This window comes from Paramormyrops kingsleyae, chromosome 21, assembly GCF_048594095.1.
Source record: "Paramormyrops kingsleyae isolate MSU_618 chromosome 21, PKINGS_0.4, whole genome shotgun sequence".
NCBI lineage: Eukaryota > Metazoa > Chordata > Actinopteri > Osteoglossiformes > Mormyridae > Paramormyrops > Paramormyrops kingsleyae.
Window position 1 is genome coordinate 833,783 of NC_132817.1, and position 25,048 is coordinate 858,830.

At 37.2% G+C, this 25,048-nt stretch overlaps 2 protein-coding genes across 4 annotated transcripts in view; one reads left to right on the plus strand and one right to left on the minus strand.

Annotated features, from left to right (window-relative positions):
* dhx9 (DEAH (Asp-Glu-Ala-His) box helicase 9) overlaps positions 1-9,808 on the minus strand; it is a 45,891-nt gene extending 36,083 nt beyond the window's left edge. The window contains exons 1-13 of the mRNA XM_023802454.2: positions 9,742-9,808; positions 8,922-9,047; positions 8,700-8,840; positions 8,510-8,615; positions 8,045-8,172; positions 7,714-7,862; positions 5,880-5,926; positions 5,454-5,590; positions 5,121-5,210; positions 2,220-2,381; positions 1,902-1,979; positions 1,633-1,824; positions 527-668 (exon numbers count right to left, since the gene is read on the minus strand). Coding sequence (XP_023658222.2) covers positions 527-668; positions 1,633-1,824; positions 1,902-1,979; positions 2,220-2,381; positions 5,121-5,210; positions 5,454-5,590; positions 5,880-5,926; positions 7,714-7,862; positions 8,045-8,172; positions 8,510-8,615; positions 8,700-8,840; positions 8,922-9,047; positions 9,742-9,780 — 1,537 coding nt within the window. The 5' untranslated portion in view covers positions 9,781-9,808. The remainder of the gene's footprint in view (positions 1-526; positions 669-1,632; positions 1,825-1,901; positions 1,980-2,219; positions 2,382-5,120; positions 5,211-5,453; positions 5,591-5,879; positions 5,927-7,713; positions 7,863-8,044; positions 8,173-8,509; positions 8,616-8,699; positions 8,841-8,921; positions 9,048-9,741) is intronic.
* Positions 9,809-12,741: 2,933 nt separating this feature from the next.
* Positions 12,742-25,048, plus strand: part of rasal2 (RAS protein activator like 2) — an 89,288-nt gene continuing 76,981 nt past the window's right edge. The window contains exons 1-2 of one of the 3 annotated variants that reach the window (XM_072704510.1): positions 12,742-13,355; positions 13,650-13,835. In XM_072704510.1, the coding sequence (XP_072560611.1) occupies positions 13,658-13,835 (178 nt within the window). In that variant the 5' untranslated portion in view covers positions 12,742-13,355; positions 13,650-13,657. Of the gene's footprint in view, positions 13,836-25,048 lie in introns of all 3 variants that reach the window. The other 2 variants (XM_072704512.1, XM_072704513.1) reach the window with 2 other exon arrangements.

Here is a 25,048-nt window from a genome sequence, read left to right on the forward strand (position 1 = left end):
ACATCAAAATTGTTGTATGGAAGCAATCTCCATGAACATTAAAATTTGATATTGAGGGATGTGAAATTTACACAGTAAAAACAATTTAAGCAATTAAAGCATCATTTATTATTATTATTGTTATTATTATTATTGTTGTCAAACAGCAATAATTGGAATAAATTAAGTAAATAATATGGTTACACAAAAAACAGTAAAGGGAACAAAAGTTAATTGCTTACTGCGTCATACAATATACGACGCACTGTTACATCATCATATGTAAGCATTTTAGAAAGAGGCCAGCTGCAAAGACTAGTGTAATCTTGAGTATATTAAGATTAATTACATTAAGTTATTTAGCAGCTGCTTTTATCCAAAACCATGTCAAATTGAGAGAGCAGGGTCAGCCAGTTCCTGAAGCAACAGGGCCTGCTCAAGAGGCCAAAAGTAAAATTACTCTGCTTATCATTAGAAAGTCATTACTTCGAATCCCAAAGAATACTAATCAACAGGGCCACATATCAGCCCATGGGAAGACACCTACCAACAGTGCAGAAGAGAATGCTGGCATGCGGCCTGGGAAGTATGGACTCAAAGCGCACGCTGTAGCCACAGCTCTTGCCCACATCTTCCCCGCGCTCAAAGGCAACACGCTCAGCAACAGACACAGCGCTGATACGGCGAGGCTGGCAACAATATGGAGACAAACAGGATCAAAGTGAAGCTTTAAGCAGCCTATCACTGAATCCCTACTGTAGCACTTTGTAATGATAAAATACTAATTATTCACTTTTTTAAAAGTACTGCATCTTTTCATTATCTTGGGACATATTGCACAAATAAGGGTTCACTGAAATAGCATATCAGTACATAAACAGTAATCAGAATGATTTCTGGTCTAAAGGGATTACATACAATAATCACACAAGTGAATCTGTGCCAAGGTCTCTCGGATTTTAAAAACAAATAACTGAAACTTTAAGGTTTCATATGCTCATGCTGAGACTCTTAGAATTGTATTACTGTATGTGAATATTAAGGACAAAACAAACACTCTTACTCCTCTTTGTCATTATTTTACACAGCGAAATATTTCTGCACTGATGTCATTGTGATGATTATCAGAACACTCAAGTACATTATTCTCTGTTAAAAAAAAAAAAGATTGTGTGTGTGTCTGTGTGTGTGTATATTACACATAAATATAGCAAGAAAATTTAGGATTCAAATTATTTCAAAAGATGAGGTTAAAACGGTGTCATTTCATACAGCGCTGCATCTAAGGGATGAGTTTTACATTTTAATTTTTTCATTTTAATATAATACTGGATGTGTAAGAGAAATTACTAAACGTCTCACATTCAAAAAATGAAGACTATTGCTCAATTATTTAATGGATAAGCATCATAAATGGAAAGTATTGTGTGAATATTTTGAGCAGGGTACATGGGATAGCAACACAGGGAGACAAAGTATCAAAGAATGGAAAAAAAACAGGCACGTATGTAATGAAATAGTTTACAGGTTTCCAAAGTGGAGGGCAGAAAAACAAATTAGGCACAAAATTACCAAAAAAAAAAGAATTGAAGAGGAATACTTAATGAGTCGTTAAACATTTTCAAATCTATATCACATGGAAACAACGTTCACCTGAGTCACAACGATGTTACAGTCGGACGCCTTGCCACTTTTAATGAATTCATCCAGAATGTACTGGGGAACTTGGGTGGTCTTTCCACACCCTGTGGCACCGCGAATGATGACCACAGGACTGTTCTTTATGGTTCTTAGGATTTCCTCTTCAAATTTCTTCACAGGGAGCTGCTGCCGTTCTTCGATAACCTATTAAAGTTAACACCAAAGTTTGCACAACTTAAACATCATGGCAAACTTCAGAGAAGTTTAAGGGCAAATCATACCTTCTGTAGATTTTGATCCTGCTCCAGCTGGTACATTAGCTCTTGCATAAGGTCAAAACTGATCTGTTCCGGACTGCACTGGAAACATCAAAATAAATTGAAATAAATTCATACCTCATACCTAAAGAAAGTAACAGAATTCAGGAATAACGAAGGAAGAATGTTTCTTCTTGCATAAAACTGCATTCTTAACAGACAGGTTTTAATCATCACACAACCCACCATAATGGGTAAACAATTACATTATACAGAAGTACACTTTATTCATAGACAGGAATAAACAAACCACAAAAAGACCCAAAGAGTAAGAGAGCTTACTAATGCTAGAGGGCCCTCATCGATGTTGCTGCTGGTCCAAGGGTTCCAGTTGACCTGAGGTGGTGACCAGGGCACCACACCGGCTGCATTCTGCTTCTGGGATGGCTCGAAGTGGGCCATTTTCCCCTGGACCAGGGATACGCTAGCACCTGCACTTTCAGGCTGCAGGAGGGCAGCAAATTTTTAATATGTCAAAGATTCATTCTTCATACCACCCCCACCCCCTCCAAAAGGTCTATGCCTTATTCTATGGACAACCTCACTAAAGGCTTCCACTGTACTTGGATGGACATTACAACATCTTATTGATAATCTACAATCACAAGTGACTTCAGAATGAGTTAATGCCAAAAAAGTTAACAGAAGATTCTTCTATTGTGAAGATCAATAGAAGAGAAGTAACTAACTTATAGAAAAAAAATCCTTAAATACCTACCTGACATAAAATGGGAGGAAACGATACAAATATAAAAGTGGCACTAACCGCTGCAGCATGGTACAAAAACTAAAGAAGGTCAAAAGCACAAGAGTACAAACTGAAAAAACAAAGGGCATAAACAAAGTTCAAACACACAAGTGATGAAGTCTGAAGAAAGCAAGACTAGAAAAATATGCTAATATAATATGCCGAACCACACCGACTTATCAGTTTGACGTCCCAGAAGATATTTGCACGTTAAATTATAGATTAAAATTCAGCCTAGATTTAAACTATTGGTAAATAAGTGGTATAGCCTTCTCTATCAGGTATAAATTTTTTTTTTTTTTTTTTACTGTTTACACTAATTCCATCATTTGGTTAAGTCATTTTAATGGTGCAAAACATTTACAGCAGGGGTGCCCAACCTTGTTTTAACTCAAGATCTACTTTTCAAGTGGCCAGTGTGCAGAGATCTACCAGTTCAAATAGGGAGCCATAGCTATTACTCTTTTACTCTATTATTACTCTAGCTATTGCCTTTCTACATAGTTAACATGCACACAGCAAATCCAAACAAATCCAGGTAATTCTCCAAATTGAAAAAGTGTAAATAAATAGATTTCTCTACTTTACTGGGACCTCTGGCACTGGGAAGATGCAGCTAAGTAAAAATTGACTGCTGTGCTGATAACTGACTTTTTAGTTCTCGCACTTTTTGGCTGCGTTTTATCAAGGAACTCGGTCTCGTAGCTTTTGTGCATTGTTTTGAAATGCCGCTCCAAAATGCCCTTCTTTGGTAAAGCCACACTCACATTGCATATAAGACATATGGACTTTGAGTAATTTGAGTAAACAAAAAAATAATCCTCTTCCCACTCTGAATGAATGTGATACATTTGTGATCTTTTGGCTTCTTATACGTTTGCGTGATAAATGTTTGCAGTACACAATTAGTTGCACACTGAAAAATGGGCATGCACGCAAGTGCATGGATGCTTGCGGCGCAGTTCGTGATTGATTGAGAATTAACCTCTGATTTACAGCATCATGTGCTCTGCTTTAAAGTTTGCATTGCATGAGACTTGAACTGGCGACCATCTGATCACAGGCACTAAGATGCAGAGCCATGGAGAGGGTCACCTTTACTCCTTTATAAAATCCAAGTTTGGCACTTCAGAGATCAAGAAAGTTTTCAACACAAACTGAACACACACTATGGATGCAGGAAAATGTAAAACTCTCCACTCTCCTTATGGAGCACCCTGAGAGCACCATCCATAGTGCTGGTTAACAATACAGATGAATTACTTCATTTGCTGGACTGAACTTTTGGAACTGCTGAATGCAGAGATATTTTATTTAAAAGCATAAATAAGGCAAAACAAAAACAACTACATCTCAAATTCAGAAAGGATTTTCATTCAAACTGAACATACGTCAAATTTAAAAGTCTTTCATTAAATATAGCTTTAAACTTAAATTGTCTGGTTATAACTCATGACACATTGTAAATAAGCAAAAAAGGAAATACAGTGGTACCTCGGTTCTCGAACTTAATCCGTTCCGGACTCTGGATCGAATCCTAAAAAGTTTGAGTTCTGATCAAATTTTTCCCTTAAGAAATAATGAATAATAAAAATAAAATTAACAGGATAAAACAAGAGCAGCATTTTTTTCTTAATGGCTTCCAAAACCATAAACATCTTATCCCAACATTACCCCTGTCCTGCCCCGATCGTCCACTCCTTCCGTGTGCCACGCCCCCTCGTTAACCTCGTGTGGGATCCCCATGTCATCAGCTGTTTCTGGTTGTTGTCATTAGTCCTCTGTATTAAGTCCGCGTTTCAGTTTGTTTCCCCATTCTGGTCATTGGGTGCGTTCGACTTGCTTACAGCGCTGGCTTAAAGCAACACATTCTGATCCTGACGCAATGCATTACGGTTAGATGCATTGCGACCTCTCACCCGGCTACACAAACTGGAACTACCTCCGTGATGACACACCTTTGCCCTTATTGGCTGAAGAGTTTAGTTACACGCATGACGTTTGTATCCCAGGCAGTTCCGATGTGTAATCTGCTATTTCACCCGAATACGTATAGCAGTGAGAACTGGTTTTCAGTTAATTTACTTGGTAAAATAAAGTTTAAATAAATGACATAGATGCCCTAATAGTGCACGTAAGTTAGTGGTTTATTTATTGTTAGTTACTGTAATGTTGCGCTGCTTTATTTGGTTAATCGTCCAGTCTGTGAAGAAGGCATTCAAGTAAGAATTGCATTGTAGTATGACTCATTTCCTGGCGCGTACAATTTATATTAGGTCAGCGTTCACGGTTCGACTTCTGATATTCAGATCGAGTTCTAGGTTAAACTGGTTTGTTCGACTTTCAAGAAATTTGAGTTCTAGTGAGTTCGAGAACCGAGGTACCACTGTATAACAAATTAAAAAACATGGGCAGATGTATAAAGCAAAACTTACCAGCGGTGGAATCTGCATGCCCAGTTCCTGGACCATGCATTCAAGCTGCTTCTGCAAATCATCTGCCATATTCACTTCAAAAGCTTCCATCTGTCAGATTTCAAGAAAACTTTTATCTTTTGGATTTTGACCTGAATGCATTACATATACATTTTTGTATTCATTTTGTTTCCTTCCCTTTCCCCCCCATTATTTTTCTTGAAGTCAATACCAGTACCATTGTGGGAAAGACTGGGAGAGCCCTCTTCACAGATGAATAGTTACCAATGCAGCTAACCAACATCTACAGCTCAGGTTTAAACCTTGCAATGGGAAGAGTAGTGCCTGACTCACCGTCTCTCCTTCCTTCTTCTTTGTCAGGCCTGTATATGCCTCAATGACACCCAAATGGTAAAGCTGCCGCACAATCGACAGAGCACAGGACTGGGCAGCCAGCTTCTTGTTAGAGCCATGCTCACGGGCAAAGATTTCTGTAACATTTAACATCAGGCCATTTAGTCAGCTTTGATCAGCCATTAAAATAGTACTTGAAATGCTGGAATCTGAAGTAAATAAATAAAAAAAATAGAAATATTTCCCTCATGGAGCACAGCTACAGGCTTTTTTGACTTACGTACATTGGAGAATCAACCCCCAAGTGCATATCTGGCCTAAGCACATGAAAATCACTGACTTAAGGTGATGGTAGACTAAGCTGAAGTGAAAAAAACACACAACTAAACTACAAATTAATTTAAATCTAAAAAACATTTAACTTACTTCTGCCAAGCTGCCTTACAAAAACACTCATTTCTGCAATAAAACTCCTGTAATAGAAAAATAAAGCAAAGTTAAGACATCAAGCATGCAGCAAAATCTATAAAGCAAACAAATGTAGCGAACAAGAATGCAGTCACAAACTAGAGGAAAATTCAGTATCATATCACTACATCACAAACAATAAAGAAATAGCATTCAATAGTATACATTCCACCAGTTCACAGATGCAAAGTGTCCCTAAATACATGACAAAATTTTAGCTCAGACTTTTAGCTCAACAAGTCAAAGCTCTTTGCAGAGCATTAAGGACGACAAAATGAAAACCAAAACAACTGGAAAAAAAATCACTGTACAAAAAGATTTACAGACATTTTTCCCAATACACCTCTACACATAGAATGAAAAGTGAAAACAGTTCAGATGAATGGATTCTTAGGACCTGATGATGCCTGTCATTTGTCAGAGAAACTGTAATGGATATGGTGCACCCTACTAGACACTTACATATGGATATTCAGAGCATGACTGACCTTTAAAATAGTTTAGCATAAAGTTTTTGTTTTTTAAAGAATGATACAAAAATGGTGGTTGTGGCTACCTGTTATTCTATTGCAAACAGCAATTTGAACATTTGAACAGATTCAAATGTCAGCCAGCCATAAACAGTACACACTGTTCAACAGAAATCTGGCAAGGCCAAGAACATAAAGTGAGAAACTGAGTCATCCCTTGTAATAATCTATATACAAAAATAAAAATGAATGCAGATTTGTTCAGCTGGCCATTATACAAACATATAAGAAAGGCTCAGCAGGTAGCAAAAACAATGATTGAGTGTTTTCTTACTATTACAGTTGAATGGCTCTGCCATAGTTCAAAGGAAAGCTCAGAAAGAGGACTTTTTTCAGGATATAAATGCAAATTTAACTTAAGTTTATTTTTGCATGACAAAAGTTCATCTTGCAGACTGCATTTTTTTTTAAAACTACATTTGGTTATTAAAAAAAACAATGAAGGGCTTGGACTAATAAAGCAATTTTTCATAATGAAATACATATATATGTGTACTACTTATATATAAAACAGTGACCTGTTAACTTGATCCCTCCTTGAGATAAGTACGCCAAAATATTTTATACGATTTTTTCCACTTAAAATGGAAAGTTTAAAGCTCTCTCAAGTTACAAGATAAGACATGGGCAGGACTGGCTTTACTCATCCTGGTGGAAATTTTTGAGTAATGTGCCCCCAATGTGGAGCTCTAACCCATGAACCTGAGATTAAGAGCCTCATGCTCTAGGAGCCAATAAAATTAAACTTTATTGACCCCAGGATAATTTTTTCTAATAGCCTACATTTAATTCAAGTTCATAATTACAGGACAAGAAATATAATCCTGACTCAAACCACAGCCTGTGACAGAGAAGTCTTACTGGCAGAACCACTAAAGGAGGACTGGATAGTCCAAGCCTGATGGGTACAATGCAGTAACAGGCCATAGTGGAGAACTAGAAAGTCTTCTATTAATATCACACTAATCTATGAAGACACACGCAAGTCAGTCAATATGTATTTTATTTATATAGCACCTTCGTAGAACAAATGCCATAAAATGCTTCACAGGTAATAAAACAAAGGCAATCAAGCATCAACAAATAGCCTGTCCCCATACATAAAAGCTTGCAGACACTGTTTAAGAGAGTCCACAGGTGGACTGTTCCACATTCTTCGGCAAACAACTGCCAAAGCTGTGTTACATCTTAAACCTAGACCTGGGAATAACAAGACATCCCTGACGAGAAGACCTGAATACTTTAAGAAAAATTCTGCTGACCTGTTGTGATCAGGACCAACTTGGCTGTATTTGTATTCAGTCTGATTTTTCTCCTTTTGGAAAAACTGGTTCAGTCGAGCTTTGGCATTCTCTAAAGTCCAATTCCCATGAAGTCCCGCATTCAAATCAACCTCCTCAGACTCCAGTGTCTTCAGACATGGAAACAAGAATGTAATGCAATTTCTCTCTTTTTAAAAAAAAAAAACAAAAAAACGATGACCGTATAATGTAATCACATTACTGTATTTAAACAGGTAATCATAACTATAAACAAACTAACATATAAACTAGCTACATGTACTGATGATGGGTGAGTTAATAAAAGACTTACTGCTTTTGCTTCTTGCTCCTCTCTCCTAGTGAAGTAGTCCTTCAGGTTAGCCCCACGATCTGACAGGGCATCGCTGTACCCGGAATACCCCATACCAGCAACAGTTCCAGAGCTATTGCCTGATTGCTCTTTAATAAAAAGTAATAATAAAAATAAATGAATGCACACAAACATGTTTAACTAAAAACAAGAATTTTCCTCACATTTTTAATGAAAACTACACTAAAACTACACAAAATAGAAATGTCATTTAAGTCAAGCTGATATGAAAACATTATTTGTAGGTGAAATGCATACTGTAAATTTCTAAAATTATATCAATAAAAATAAGGGATCTATCCATCTTAAAACCATTATAAACAGTTGCAACAATTAAACAGTTAAAATCTAAACATAAAACAAACAGTTGCAAAAAAACAAGAAACAAAAAAAGTCAATCCCGATTTTTCTTAATAGAAATTATACCTTTATCAGCTTGGACAACTAAATGTGGGGGAAGAGGCCCATTTGAAGGCAGATTTCCAAACCCATCCGCTACCCCTCTGCCTGCATCTACCTCATTTACAGACACCTGTAGAAGAAGCATAGTGACAAACTAAACAAAATATTTCACTTTCTTAAGAAAAAGTGTTTTGAAACAGCAGCTAGAACTAACCCCAATAGCAGGAACATCTGCAGCATTCAATTCACCAACACGGACAAGAAAATTGACGAAGTCTCTTGCTGCGTTGGCCTGAGCATCCTTCTTGTTGGTGGAATTCCCCATTCCAGTGTAGCTGAAGCCATCCACACAAACCTATGCAGAAAGCAGCATACGATGTTTAGCATTTATTATAACTGTTGCATTTTACTACTATACATGCATGACTGCTCTTACCTCACACATAAACTTCTGCCTGTTCTTGTTACCAACAGCACGGATTTCATAGTTTGGTGTTAATTTCTTTTTCCCACACCAGGCATAGAGGAAATTTTTTATGTCCCCCATCAGAATCCAAATTCCCTGTTGATTTAAGACGTGAAATAATCGTAAGGTTACACAAACGTACATAATGCTGTTTGTTAGGTTCAGGCAAGGGTCAACACCATGGCGAATTCTGACGAACATTTTGATCAAAACGCGACTTTCACCACGACCATCGTATTAGAAAACGTATCTTGCATATTTTTTTTCGTTCTTTTCTTAATCATTTTGCTACGTACACAGACGAGTTTTACCACGGACACGTTTGTCCGTGTACAAACAGGTTGATCATAGTCTTTAATGCAATTAGTGAATTATTTCACAATGCACTCAACCTAACAAAATCACATCACGCAGGCAAGTTACAATGAGACAATAATAGTCTAATGCAGGCAAAGTTTTAACTAATGTGCGATACGGCCAGTCTTGGAAAACTGAATCCAATTAGTAATTTAACAGGTGACCCATAAGTGATGTTACCTGAGATACCAAAATTACTCATTTGAAAATAGAACACCGCTAACCAAACAATATTTAGCTAGCGCTGCCAGTTACCCACTAGCTTCCTAGCTAGCCAATACGGTGTACAACTTTCCTATCAGATTTTATATGTCGAAATGTGAAAATAAGTAAGTTAAATAACACCAGAGTAGTGTTTTTTAAATGAGAAGGTAAACGTATAAACAAACGATTTATAGTGATATTTAACCATATACATTTATGTATCACATACCACTTTACATCTGTACGCTAACACGGTACTATAAAACATGAACAAACCACTTCCGGTGCACGCTAGATTGAATTACCGCGATACTTGAAGTCGCGTCAACGCTTATCAGAGGTTTGTTCTGCTGCCGCCGAGGAAATTTGCGTGAGTTTAAAGATACAGAGTACCCAATGAGCACCTGCCTTTCAAAAACCCTCTGCTCAGCCCTGCCTAACATATATCTCAATATACACTGAAACTGTTTTTTTTCTTCTCACTAAGTGGATATCTTCACAGACTGAATATTGAGCCTGTACTAGATTAATGGCTGCAAGACAGATAAACTTGATATACTGTTAAATTAGCCCAGGGCATTTGCAGTGATGTAGTTGTCTGGCAATCACTATTCAGTTTGCCGTTATGCTTGCACTAGATGAAGCTACAAACTTGTCCTGTGCAGCACAGGACACAAGTCTGTGCTTTGAGAGAGTATGGTATACTATATGCAGGGTTACGTTTACCATATCTGGTGAGAACTCTGTCCCTCAATAAATGTCACAAATGAAATGTTTAAAGTGTTTGTGACGTCAACTTCTGGAAACTTTCTGGAAGTTAATGTCACTTGTGAGCAGTGTGACTTATCAGGGTGGCATATCATTTGATTTTTAATGTACACGTGTGCACAAGCCTTGCAAACATGGTGGGATACTGAGTGGCTGCCGTATATTGAAAACTGGTGCCTTTTCCTTCACTTTGCACTGTAACTTGCAATATTGTGTCATATAGATGGCAGCGCTAAACCTGGACAAACCACAGATTTTTGAAAAACTATCCGAACTCCTGGACTAAAACCCAAAAAGAGGATGTGTCGTGGGAAAACCGGACGTATACTAACTCTACACAGGGTCAATTAAAATAAATAAATAATCAAATAAATAAAGAAATATAGATAGATACATAGATAGATATCAAATCACTTTTAATGTCACATCACTTGTCACCAGCACACAAGTACTATACATGTGAGTGAAATGCTTGTGTGCAAAGCCTCTCGAAGCAGCTATAGTATAGCATGAATTCACAATCAAATTATAAGTGTAAATATATAAAACATAAACATTTGACAAATCTATGTATGTGCAAAAGTGAACGCAGTTGTGAAATAAGAATGTACAATTAGTAAAGTGCAGAAGAGCATCATGTGCAATGTGTGGTAAATGTCTGAGTGTCAGATAGATAGATAGATAGATAGATAGATAGATAGATAGATAGATAGATACAGTAGATAGATGACTGTGAATCCCAGCGTGAGGGTGACAAATGAAAGATGTGGATTGATAGCTCTCGAGTGGAAACTGTCAGCAGCTTCAGGCTCTGCAACCTCCAGATATCAGGTAGGAAGACGGAAACAGGACATTGAACCATTACATAAGAAATTTACAAACGAGAGGAGGCCATTCGGCCCATCAAGCTTGTTTGGGGAGAACTTAACTAATAGCTCAGAGTTGTTAAAATCTTATCTATCTCTGACTTAAAGGAACCCAGGGTTTTAGCTTGCACTACACTAGTAGGAAGACTATTCCATACTCTAAATACACGCTGTATAAAGAAGTGCTTCCTCAAATTCATTTTAAAATGAGCACCTTTACTTCTTAAAACAGCTAAGGAAGTAGTGGATAAGTGAGGCCACAGCTACCAACTTCTACCACAATAACATCAAAAGCGTCCCGACCAAAGCTATTACCACATAGCATGGTGGACCCACAGCATGGAACAGTAAAACTATATAAAGGTTGTATGGTCAGCCCAGAAGATCATAGGGATTAAACTGCCATCTTCCAACTGGATAAATGTTTGCACATTAATCGATGCCACAACAAAGCAAAATGTGTAAGGTGTAGAGATAGTAACTACAAGCAGGTGATGCTAGGTCTTAGTATTGTTCACATGCCTCATTTTATATGTTATCCTTGTTTCTACTCAATCATTGGACACTTAGAATATATGGAATGGTGATACTTTATTCATCCCTGTGGAGAAATTGATTAGTTCTGACATATCTCATCTTGCTCTTCATGTGACACACAGACACATACAGTACTGGTGAGAGCAATGCTTGGGGTCAGAGCACAAGGGTAGTCAGCATCCAGCATTCCTAGAACACTTGGAGTTTGGCCTTGCTAAGTACCTAATTTGGCTTTTTGACAACTGTATGCTCCTTATGTATTATGTACCTCATGTATGGATCATTTTTAGCACAAATGTTATCTAAATATAAGATAATGTAAACATAAAATGTATTTAAAAATTTGCCTTAGATTCTTATATACGATAATGTGTTTTTAAATTATTTTTTTCTATGGCATGACTTTCACTTGTTTTCTTATTGCCATTGCATGATAGCCTCCTAACCTTAGATTTAAATTATTAATAGTTTTATAAATATTCAAGGCTAATTTCAGTTCATTTCTTAGAGCTCAAATACTTTACCTTGGTTTTGATGATGTAAACAATCATAATCATTAAAATAAAAGATAATGTTACACAATACAATAAGATGAAAAGGTTAAAGTTAAGTAACTTTGAAAGCCTATAGGTGGCTTGCATTCAGACAACCTGTAAAAAACTGGTAGTCCTAATATTTTATGTTTTACCTAGACCCATTTATTGCACATCTCTTTCATTTATTTGTTCGATTCCAGTATCCAATTGTACAATTATCCTATACAATCAGGCATTTTAACTATATGTTACATCTTATTTATGTATGTTTTGAAGTTTAGATTTTACTGTTTTATGGGATAATATGTGTATAATCAGTGTATTATCCATGTATCATATAGCTGAAACGACAATAAAAATACTTTTACTTGATTTGGTGACTATGCAGGAAATTTGAAAAGCTGAGTGCGTGCTTGATCGGGCGGCATTGCGTTGATTGGTATGCCTGTAACACGGTGACCCACGGATTTGCCCGACATTAAATCGAGCCGCTCTTATATCCCCTTGTCTTCCCTGAACGCACCCGAGGTCTTTTGTCGAAACAAGCGTGCGCAGCTGCTCTGACTTTTAAATTCACATGGTATTTTTTCAACTCTTTCAAATGAAAGATATTCTTGGGAAGTTCTGGTGACACTGAGGATCGGGAATTAACTTTTTCATTTTTTTCTTAAAGTCGTTGCACGTTTCTATTACGCGATCACGATCAGAAAGTTTACAGTAAGCGGCGTGAAGTTTGTTGATATGTTAGACGGGCTGGTAGAACATGAGCAGCAGCTGCCATCAAACTCTTAAGAAGTTTCCAGTTGACTCACTAGATCATATGAAACGCAAACCTTACATACCTACTGCATTTTTTTTTTAATCCTTTAAGGAAATTTTAAGTAATGATTAGAGTAAAATAACCGCATAATAGTAAAGTTTAAATAGGATTTATTCATTGGTAGTAGGTAAAAGGGAACTAAAAGTATCTGTCTAGCAAACGGGAGCCAACAGTCTGTATTTTATCCGCTGAACCGTTCGGATATTTCAATATTTATAACTTCTGAATAGATGTCGCTAGATAATTTAAACGGTCTCAACCTGAACTGGGCGTCTGTCAGGGTGGTCCGACCTTGCCGCCGAGGAATAGATTATAAGTGAGTGGATCTATAGGTGTGTGTGTATATATATATATATATACTGTATATATATATATATCCCTATGTACACAAATTATTGGGGAAATAAGTATCTTCAGTGAAAGTCGTCGGCTTCTTTTTTAGTCGCTCTCACTTGTGTTAGCTCTCACAAGTTGAGGGAATAATTTTATAAGGGGAAATAAAGGGAATGATTCTATAAGGCTGTAACTAATCAAAACGAGAACTGACTGGCGCGCCGGCAAGCACTCCAACAAAGTCCATATGTTCACCCTATCCTGTGTCCTGGCACAGTCCTGGGAATGATGGAGTCATCGCATGTAACACAAATGTACCATAGAGAAGACAGCGGCACGGTGGCTCTATTGGCTTCCAAAGACGCCGACAGTCCTAAAAAGGGACAGCTGTCCCTGGATCACTTGGTGGACCGAGTTCTTGTGGGATCCGTGTGCCACCAGCAAGGACGGATGCGCGTCTTTGGTAAGACACCTATTCACTGCTTTTGATTTGTTTCACAGCTTCCTTCTTGTTGTTATTCGTATTTTTCTAATTATTGATCATTATTTCTGTTTTTTGGGTTTTGCTGTGCTTCCTTCAATTAGTCGTTAGTGTTGTCTAAGTTTAAGATTGTCAGGAAAAAAAGGTGTGACTTAACTTTTAAAATCAAAGTTGCTTTTTGTATAATTGTTAACAAATCGTGTTCAAAGCATTTTAAACAACTTAGGCTAAACTTTAGTTATGTCAGGTACACTTTAGGCTATTTTTACTAAATAAGCAGATTGAAAGACTGAGCTTAGTGTGTAGTTTCCATGACTTGTAAATTCAGAGCCCAAACATTCCTACACCCCTTTGGATAACAACTGTATTCTTTTTGTTTGAAAGCAGAAAAGAGTACTTTTTTCCCAGTTAGGTGAAAAGATTTTACCCCTCCCTCCAATGGCCTCTCTTGTGGCTTGTTCAACATCTTCATTATGAAACCATTAATATGAAGTGGTCAGGTCACTGTTGCTTTAATAGCCTCTTCCTTTTCTCATGAAAGGGACCCAGTAAAAGGTCAATGCTTTATTAAAAAGTACATATTGTGGATGCGCAATAAAAACAGTGTATTTTGACAATTGTGATTATACATAAGAACATAAGAACATAAGAACATAAGAAATTTACAAACGAGAGGAGGCCATTCGGCCCATCAAGCTCGTTTGGGGAGAACTTAGCTAATATCTCAGAGTTGTTAAAATCTTATCTAGCTCTGATTTAAAGGAACCCATGGTTTTAGCTTCCACTACAATAGCAGGAAGACTATTCCATACTCTGACTACACGCTGTGTAAAGAAGTGCTTCCTCAAATTTGTTTTAAAATGTTCTCCCGCTAATTTCCACTTATGGCCACGAGTTCTAGTATTTAGACTAATATTGAAATAGTCATTTGGCTGAACAGCATCCAGACCCGTTAGAATCTTATAGACCTGAATCATATCCCCCCTTAGTCTCCTTTGCTCAAGGCTGAACAGATTCAGTTCCGCTAACCTCTCCTATTATTATGTAATGTTGATGGGATATGCCTATTCTCTGCTGCAACTGCTGACCAAAATTTTCAGTGAGGCAAACTCTAGACTGACCCCCCTAATAATTTCAGACCTGGTAATGTATTAATGATCACTATAAAAAAGATAATATTATAATATTCATTACATTGTACTAAACCTTTGTTTATTGGTTGCTAATTTCAATCAAATGTACCCCTATTCATCTTGTATCCCTAGCCTTCAACTGCATAATTATTAACCTGGTGAATTGATGCTTGGAACATGATGCTGACAATCAAAAAAAAGTTTTCAACAGGGGCACCCGTTTACTGCCACTTTTGATCTGAAGAAATAAAGGAGATCAGAGCTCCCCTTCACCTCCTCAGGTTCACAACAATAAAATTTGCTGGGGTCAGGGTCCATGGCGCAGTCCGAGAATGCACAAATCACTTCCCATATTGGTACATGCCAAATCACTTAATCGCATAATGCACAGGTTGGGTGTCGCTGTGTTTGACTAACTGGAGACACAGTTTAATTGATCCAACTATCAATCCTCATTAGGACTGCCACCTTTGATCTTAAGAAATAAAGGAGACACTTTGCACTGCATTTTGAATCGGGTACCCTGTCAAGGGAAACTAACACCACCCTAAGTTTCTTGCTTGAAAACTGTGATAGCATCCTGCATGTTTACGCAACCTGAATACATATACACTCACCTAAAGGATTATTAGGAACACCATACTAATACGGTGTTTGACCCCCTTTTGCCTTCAGAACTGCCTTAATTCTACGTGGCATTGATTCAACAAGGTGCTGAAAGCATTCTTTAGAAATGTTGGCCCATATTGATAGGATAGCATCTTGCAGTTGATGGAGATTTGTGGGATGCACATCCAGGGCACGAAGCTCCCGTTCCACCACATCCCAAAGATGCTCCATTGGGTTGAGATCTGGTGACTGTGGGGGCCATTGTAGTACAGTGAACTCATTGTCATGTTCAAGAAACCAATTTGAAATGATTCGAGCTTTGTGACATGGTGCATTATCCTGCTGGAAGTAGCCATCAGAGGATGGGTACATGGTGGTCATAAAGGGATGGACATGGTCAGAAACAATGCTCAGGTAGGCCGTGGCATTTAAACGATGCCCAATTGGCACTAAGGAGCCTAAAGTGTGCCAAGAAAACATCCCCCACACCATTACACCACCACCACCAGCCTGCACAGTGGTAACAAGGCATGATGGATCCATGTTCTCATTCTGTTTACGCCAAATTCTGACTCTACCATTTGAATGTCTCAACAGAAATCGAGACTCATCAGATCAGGCAACATTTTTCCAGTCTTCAACTGTCCAATTTTGGTGAGCTCGTGCAAATTGTAGCCTCTTTTTCCTATTTGTAGTGGAGATGAGTGGTACCCGGTGGGGTCTTCTGCTGTTGTAGCCCATCCGCCTCAAGGTTGTGCGTGTTGTGGCTTCACAAATGCTTTGCTGCATACCTCGGTTGTAACGAGTGGTTATTTCAGTCAAAGTTGCTCTTTTTAGGATTCGATCCGGAGTTCTGAACGGATTAAGTTTGAGTTCTGAGGTACCACTGTAGTTTGAAATAGTAAGACAAAGCTAATATTATCAGCTCTGTAAAGGTGTTCCCAGAAAAATTGGCATTAGGAATCCGTTCCTTTAAGCTGTTATATAGTATTTTTTTTCATTAGGTTAGAAATTTTCCAGATTTTAATTATCTGGAATGCATCATGTCAGCGAGGTTCACAGTGCTTTCATGTCTCAGTGCATCTCGACCAATAAGATGGTGGTAACGCATCAGCTTGGTTTAGTCATGCTTTCGGTCCTGTTAGTAAGCAAGGCCATGTGTGAGTTGGTACGGCTCAGGTATGGCTCACATCATAAGGCTTGGGTATGGCTCAGTTCTTTGGCAGTAGAAGAGCAGTCAATAGACTACCTGTCGATAACCTACAAAGTTCTATGAATATGGCTTGAATGAACTGTGTGCCATTGTAATACATGATAACCACACAAGTCAGCATTCGCTGACAATAATCCATTTTAAGTCCATTGCAAAAGCGTTAAACGGTGTAGTGAGGTGAGTGAGTGAGGTGAGTGAGGGAGTGAGTGAGTGAAGCTAGAGATCACTTGTTTGCCAGTATTCTTTGTTTTGTGGGCAAGGAATTAGTTTACTTTTGATGAAAGAGCCAAAAGTTAAAAATACTTTTTTGTAAGTACAGTTTTTGTTGATTGTAGCTAATCATGTGTATATACTGTAAATAAGTGTTAATTTTTTGTTCAGTTTTTAATTGTGTAAAAGTAACATGTCAGTGTAATTGTGCAAAAGTCTTTTGGGAAATGTGAGGATTAGTGTTTGCACCCATCCTGTGTATTGCATGATCGCCTTCTTATTGAACCCTCTTAGGGCTGCACAATTAATAATAATAATAATAATAATAATAATAATAAATAATAATAATAATTTATAATTAATAATAATAAAACACAAGCTCGATTCACACCTCCTATGCAATCTCATTTCTTAATTACTGTTAACTGTTCTTCTGTATTGTACTGATTCTCAAGCGTTCCATGATTCTACATTCTCTTTAAGGGGTGCTTTTCCAGTGCACCAGCTACCTTACTTTTGATACTTCAAGAAAGTACCAAAAGTATGGTGTTGGTTTTCCACTGGTACAGTGAGTGAATGACATCACAGTGCGAGGTTAGGTATTACTGAATTTGAAAAATGGCTGTATATTATAGGGCTGGATGATGTGTGATATCAATACCAACATGGCATGTTGTACATGTGGAATTGTTACTTCGCCAGTCAGATTAAGATCAGGCGTTTTCTTACTTTCAATTCTGTATACGGACATCATAGTACAGGGAGTTTTAGGTTTTGCTAAAACATTTTTACTCTGTCATAGGAAGAAATAATGATCAAGTTTTTCAATTTTAATTATTCCTTTTCAAGATTATCAAGTATATATTTAAAAATCAGTATGTTTACCTGTGCTACTTTTACATGAACACTTCATGTGTTCTCCGGGACAATTATAATCATTTTCATCCTTGCTGTTTAAATCACTCCTAGATGGGTTTTTGAGAACTTTTTGGTTTTATAAATACCCCAATAATTATTACAACAAAATCACATTGCTGTAATACTTAGAATTTTTCCAATACCCTGCTCTCCTAGAATACTATACAAATTACATTTATGTCAATTTTACGCTATCCTGATCTCTGGTTTTTCCGACCAGGGGTGTGTTTCCCAAACTCCGGCGGGAGTTAGTTCAAACTACAGTGGTTTCAGAGGTTATTGGTCTGACTGTCATGGCAGGTCGTATGCAAAAACTCACAAACTTTGTAACTTTATTTTTAAATATGACAGTTGTGCTGATATTACATTCTTACCGATAATTTACTGTGTTGGTCATATAACACCAATAATGATAATAAAAACTCAAAAACAGCAATAGCACCATAATAATGTGATACTTGTATGATGTTACTTGTAGAGGTAAAAAATAGAACTACAATGCATTTAGTGACATCGGCTCTTTCTGTAATTAGGTTTATTTTCATTTATTTAAATCACACTATAAACACTTATAAATCTCCTATCCATCACTGTGCATAGAGCTTGTTAGTGGCTCAGTGGGGTGGGTGCGCATAACACCCACCCTTGTAAACTAGGTTTCTCACTTACGCAGCCATGGGTTCGTATATAAGCACCGGTGTGTGTTATTTATTATTATTTAAAAAAAAAACTTTTTCATATTGCAACAAAAGCTCTCAATGATTATGAAACTATTCACTATTTTTAGCTATTAATTTGCCTGTGTTTTGGCCTATTTGCTTTCCCTATGTTTTTTCCTATTTAATACTGTAGTGCTTAATGATACCATTTGCATTTGTTGGCACTCGCTACATCACTGCCAACTTACTAGACACACTATTATTAAGTTTTATTATTGTTTATTTCATTCTGTATTGTGTTTATTTGTCTTATAGTTTCTGACTGCACGATGAGCTTGATTTAGTATTTCATGGGCATGTAAAACTAAAGCATGATATAGGGTGAGTACTAGTTAAATGGGACAAACAGTAAACTGGGACACTTGTACACCTCTGTTGTCTATCAACTTAAACTCAGTTCTTGAGCTTTCAATAATACTGTTTAATTATGGCTGTGAATCGATTTAAAAAAATTGCTAATTGCGCAGTTTTCTGTGATTAATCATTATTAATCATGATTAATCACACCTAATATTAAAACTTGTAAGCATAAATATGTATAAATTGAATTAGGGCTGAATGATTTATCAATTTTAAATCGAAATCACGATTTGAAACAACGCGAATAGCAAATCGCGTTACACAGCACGTTTGTCCCAGGGTTTAAAACTGTCACGAGAATAGGTTTACACAAATTCATGGCATCCTCCTTGTATGACAGTCATTCTCACAATTAGAATTGCCATGCTCCTCACGTGCCAGTGAAGCTAATCAAACTGAAGTGGCCCAAGGTGCCTGCGCATATGCCCACAAGCAACAAATGTTACATTTGCTGTGCGAAAAAATTATTCCACTGCTGAGCTGTAAGTGAATTACCTACCTTTTTTGTGGTCAGAGATTGTTTGCAGAAAGGGCCTATTTATGGAGTGTTTATTATGACAGAATTCCATGGTTGTATAAAATAGATTTGCTTACTTGTCATTTTTTTTGTCCACCTGTGCAGATAAGTTTATTTACAAAAAACATTTTACACAAAATCACAGATTTGAAACTTCATATTTGCAAGCTGCATTACAACTATGAATCGGCATTACAGGTGCACATAAAGGGAAGAAAACCATGTGTCTAGATTTCTTCCTGTGAGAATGGTGCAGCATTTTAATAGTCAAGCAAATCCAGCCAATGATGAACAAAGTAGCAGAGCCAGGATGTGAATTTCTGGAATGTAGGATGGTAGGGTAAGACTCATTATGAATTCATAAAGGAACTGCTTCTTGATCTTTGAGCCACAGCTCTTTTGGGAAACTTGCCCCTGTTTTGTACTGCAGAGTGCTGTCTCTAACAGTCTTTGCACTGCAATGCATTGGGAAAGGTCTCTGTTTTGTTGCATTCTTTTTGCAAGTTATGGTAGCAATGTCAGGTCCCTGAGACAGCCAATTAGCTAGCTAAGTAAAAAGTGATGTTGGCCTTAGATGCCCGACATTGGTTAAAATATCAGTATTGGCCAATATTCATTAAAAATCAAGATGTCAGCATTGGTCTGATGTGTCAGTGTTGGCTGATATTTAAACTTCATCAATATTCAAAGTTAGCAGCATCAGAGCTAAAGACATGACTGCTAAAATAATGGTGATAATTGCATTGGACGATCAGCCTTTATCCAGCCTTTGTTCCACAAAAGGACCTTGGGTTGTTTTTTTTTTCATGGTTTTGTAAGAAACTTTTTTTTAAAGATGGTTTTATGTGATTTTATTATGACACTTCATATAAAAGAAGAAATTGGTTGTTTAATATTTTGATGTTAGTGGAATTTCTGTGACGAGTAAATTGTTGGGGAAGTAAAAATGTGAGGCAAATTAATTTTGCAAATTCATTCATTGTGTTTCAACAATGCATTGTTCATCTTCAATAACACAATGAAAACATGGGGAAAGAGTCTACTTCCACCATAAAAGAAGAAAGAGTTAGCAGAGGGGAGGAGGATTTCAATTAAAAATCAAAACGGAGAACTACATGCTCATGCGTATCTGAGGTGCACTTTAGATTTGATTGGTAAGAACTAGCATTTCTTTTTTGGTAAAACTGATCAGAAAAACATTTAAAATGGTATCAGTCTTATGAAATTAAGCTTTCAGAATGTTTCCAATAATGTATCATGTTAATTGGCCTAGATTTGGTGCTGTTGGAAATGACTACATTGTATTCCCCGGACAGGCCTGTTATTTGGTCCTCCTATCTAATCCATACTCATCCCAAACTCACCAGCTTGTACAGTTTCTATAAAGTACTTGGATGGATCACCTGGAAATGTAAAACTTAATAAATATGTTTTTACTTGAATGCTGTGAGTCTTTGTAGGGATATGAATGTTTGAAGGTATACTGTATTGCACATCATACTTGTATGTCAGTTTTCAGAATATTTCCCCACCAATTAGGTGGTTACTTATGTTCCTCTGTGTATTTTGTACAGTTTTTCTAAATTTGCTTTGGTGCTTTTCTCAATTGACAATATATGTTTACAAAACAAGTGTAATCCCCAGATCATGAAGTCTCCTGTGCACAGCAGAACATAATTTGTCATTGTTTTACACTAATTTCCAAATGTCATTATACAATTGTCATTTGGCATACTTTTCAGTTTCTTTAGTCTTGTAGATGAAAATGGATTGTAATTTCCCATTGTAATAATTTTACACCAAAAACTACACTTTATGGACAAAAATAGCCTATTGAGACGCACCTCTCAATCATTGAATTCAGGTGTTTCATTCAGGCCCATTGCCACAGATGTATAAAATCAAGCACCTAGCTATGCAGTAAGGTTTACAAACATTTGTGAAAGAATGGGTCATTCTTAAGGGCTTGGTGAATTCAAGCAGGGTACTGTCATAGGATGCCACCTTCTCAATAAGTCAGTTTGTTAAAAATTTCTTCCCTGCTTGGTATTCCAAGGTCAATTGTAAGTAGTATTACTGCAAAGTGGAAGTGCTTAGGAACAACTGAAACTCAACCACAAAGTGGCAGGCCATGTAAAGTAACAGAGCAGGGTCTGATCTGTTGACTCAGTAACTGCAGAGTTCCAAACTTCCTCTGCTATTAACTCCAGCACAAAACTGTGGAGTTTCATGGAATGGGCTTGCATAGCGGAGAAGCTGCATGCAAGCCTCACATCATCAAGTGAAATATCAAACGTTGAATGGACTAGTGTAAAGCACAGTGTCACTGGACTCTGGAGCAGTGGATGTGTTCTGTGGAGTGATGAATCCCACTTCTCTGGCTCTGGCTGTCTGATGGATGAGTCTGGGTTTGGTGAGTGCCAGGAGAATATTACCTCCTACAACAATTTTTTTAACAGTACGATATCCAATGTTTTCATTCCTTTCGCAAGGCATTGCAGTATTTCACGCTTTTCATCTGCAGAAAGATCCTTCTTTTTCCCCATACTGCATGAAAACTTTGACTTGCTTAATAATGTGGAACAACCTCCTTAAGTAATTTACAAACAAAATAAATAATGGCCTAATATAAATATTGCTATTTAACATGCCAAATGTGAACAGAGAACACATTTAAGATTAAAGTATATCAGCAAAATAAGACTCACATTGAGTCTGTTGCAGGGACTGCTGTCCAACTTCATTCTTCTCTTAATTCATCCTTGATGGCTTTACTGCTTAAAAAAGGTAAAGACCCTACAGACTGTTCCAGCTACCGCCCGTTGCCCCTGATGTCAAGCTGCTTGCGAAGTCAGTGATTTGTAAATTGATTCACCTGGACCAAACTGGCTATATTACGTCCCATCATGCTGCCGACAACATGTATGGCCTGCTACATGTACAGTGGGTATAAAAAGTGTACACAGCCTTGTTAAAATGCCAGGTTTTTGTGATGTAAAAAAATGAGACCATGATAAACCATTTCAAAATTTTTCCCACCTTTAGTGTGACCTGTAGAGTTCAATTGGAAAAACAAATAAATCTGTTCAGGGGGAAAAAAAACAATGTACTATAAGCCTGTTGCATAAGTGTGCACTCCTTTAAAGTAATATTTTGTTGATACACTTTTTGATTTAATTCATATAAAAACTTAAAATCCAAATCCGATCAAAATGAATCCAAAAAATGGAATACATATAAACCTTTACTTTCACTTCCACCTATGTTCATTTTTGACACCAGTGGAAACACTGACAGGTTCTCAGAAGGCACCAAGAAAGAATCAGCCCAGCACCAGCTCCGTGTTGGTGGAAATGAGGCATATGTAACAGTTTTTAGATACACCTGTAAAGTGGAGTGATACAGCTGATGTGAAATGTCTGAGTGTGGCTATATTCTGATAACTCAAACACCTCTTGTCCAATCAGATTTTTGGTTGGAACTAACTTATATAAAATGAGATGAGTGACATTACATTAATTAAAAACCCTGACATGGGAGGGAGGCTATTTATGGAACTAAATGTGTTGAATATTTGCATTGTTTTAATGCATGATATTAAAGTGCTTTTGAAGGGACCCTATGCTGGAAGAAAAATTTATACTGGTTTCTTTCAAATAGTCAGATTAACAACTAACTGCTGTGACTTCCTCTTCCTCTTAGCGGAAGTGCTGGTGCTATGGCCAATCAACATTACACTCGTCTTTCCATTGCTGCAGGAAACTGGAACCATCTTTAGCTCTCCCCATTGTTCTTGTAGTGAAGTTCCTAAAGGTTCAATGAGTCTTTTCCTTTGTGAAAACAATTTAGCTGTCGGGTTGAAACAGCTTCATGTTTTCAGACTATGATATCTATTTAAAATGTATACTGTTCTGCAAACAAATACCAAAGGGACATTTTAAATGTTTGCATATGCTTTTTTGATGTCGAGCTTCATCAAAATGGAATATTTCCAAAATTCCACAATTTAACTTCCCATGGAAAGTTTCCAGAAATTTTCCGCCCCTTTTCCATTGCAGGACACACTTACTAGCAATTTAGAGTCCCTGATTCACCAGTTTGTACTGCAGGAGGAAACATCACAGGAGGAGCATGCATACAAACTTCACTCTCACCCAGCGTGGGGATGGGACTCCAGCCCCCTCTACTGCAATGTTTATTATTCAGTTTTGGTGGGGTGTAAAACTGATTAAAATAAGACTGACTAAAATACCGCATATTGTATAGTATGGTTACATTTCTTTGATACATTTTTTTTCCCCATGGTAAAAGTCTACTATTTACTGACCAAGCTTAAGCTGTTTTACTGTGTGTATGTGTTTCCTGCCAGCCACATAATTTTCTGCTCTGTTGGTATACTGGTTGGTTGAACAAGACTGCAATAAATCAAAAGTGTTGTTGATATAACATATTATCCTGAGGTCGTCATGTGATAAGGCATCATAACAATTGATGTTAGCCTTTATCTAATGCAGTTTATTTGATCCTGGGTTATTAGGATTTCAGATAGATCAAGTTAACACCCATCTGCTATTTTGCAGTTTTCAAAAAGGACTACTTTTTTCCCTTCTCTTATTGATGCAAATATTGGGAATCTTCCTTGGTAATTTTACTGTACAGGTATGTGAATAAGTGAATTTTCTTTGGCAAGACCTAAAAACCAAAAAGGTGTAGTTGGCATGACCTGTGGATCCAGATGTGTGTAGAGCCCAGCTAATGCATTCTGTGGGAGCATGGAAGGGACAGCTTGCAGGGGAAGGGTGGTGCTGGTGTTGTCTGCAGCCATTTATAGAATATGGGAAGTATTGTGTATCAGCCTTGATGAACAGCATCTTAAAATAAACCTGATTCCTATTGTTTCTACCTTTCCTTCCTAGGAAATGCAGAGCTCTCTTTCAGGATGAGTTTTAACGTAGTGGGTCTGCATTTGTGGAGTGTTGGTATGAGTAATGGAATGGGATGAATGTGTTATGTAAATTGGCCTTTTCATATGTAAGTTGTGAATGAATGAGGTAGTGAATCAGTTATTTCTACAGTATTTACGTATAAATACTTACGGCAGGTTATGTGTTGTGCATTTCACTGTGCAATATTATTTAAATACTGTACTGTACAAAACTATTAGGCAGCCAAAGAATAGCATCTAAATTATTTTCATGCTGATGTAAAACTGCTGTTTTTCCTGTTACTGTTTTATTTTAGCCATTTCAAAACATCTGCTCAAATCACCCCAGTATTTGCAGCAACCATCCATTAAATACACCTACACACCTCATATAGCTAATGGATATAGGGCTGCAACAAGTAATCGATTTAATCGATTTAAAATAGTTGCCAACTAATTTAATAATCGATTAGTTGGGTCTACGTTATTATACACATAAGTAGGGCTGCAACTAATGATTATTTTGATAATCGATTAATTGGGGGTGGGGGTAAAAACCAATTTGATTTCCAGCAATTTTTAATAACCCAGT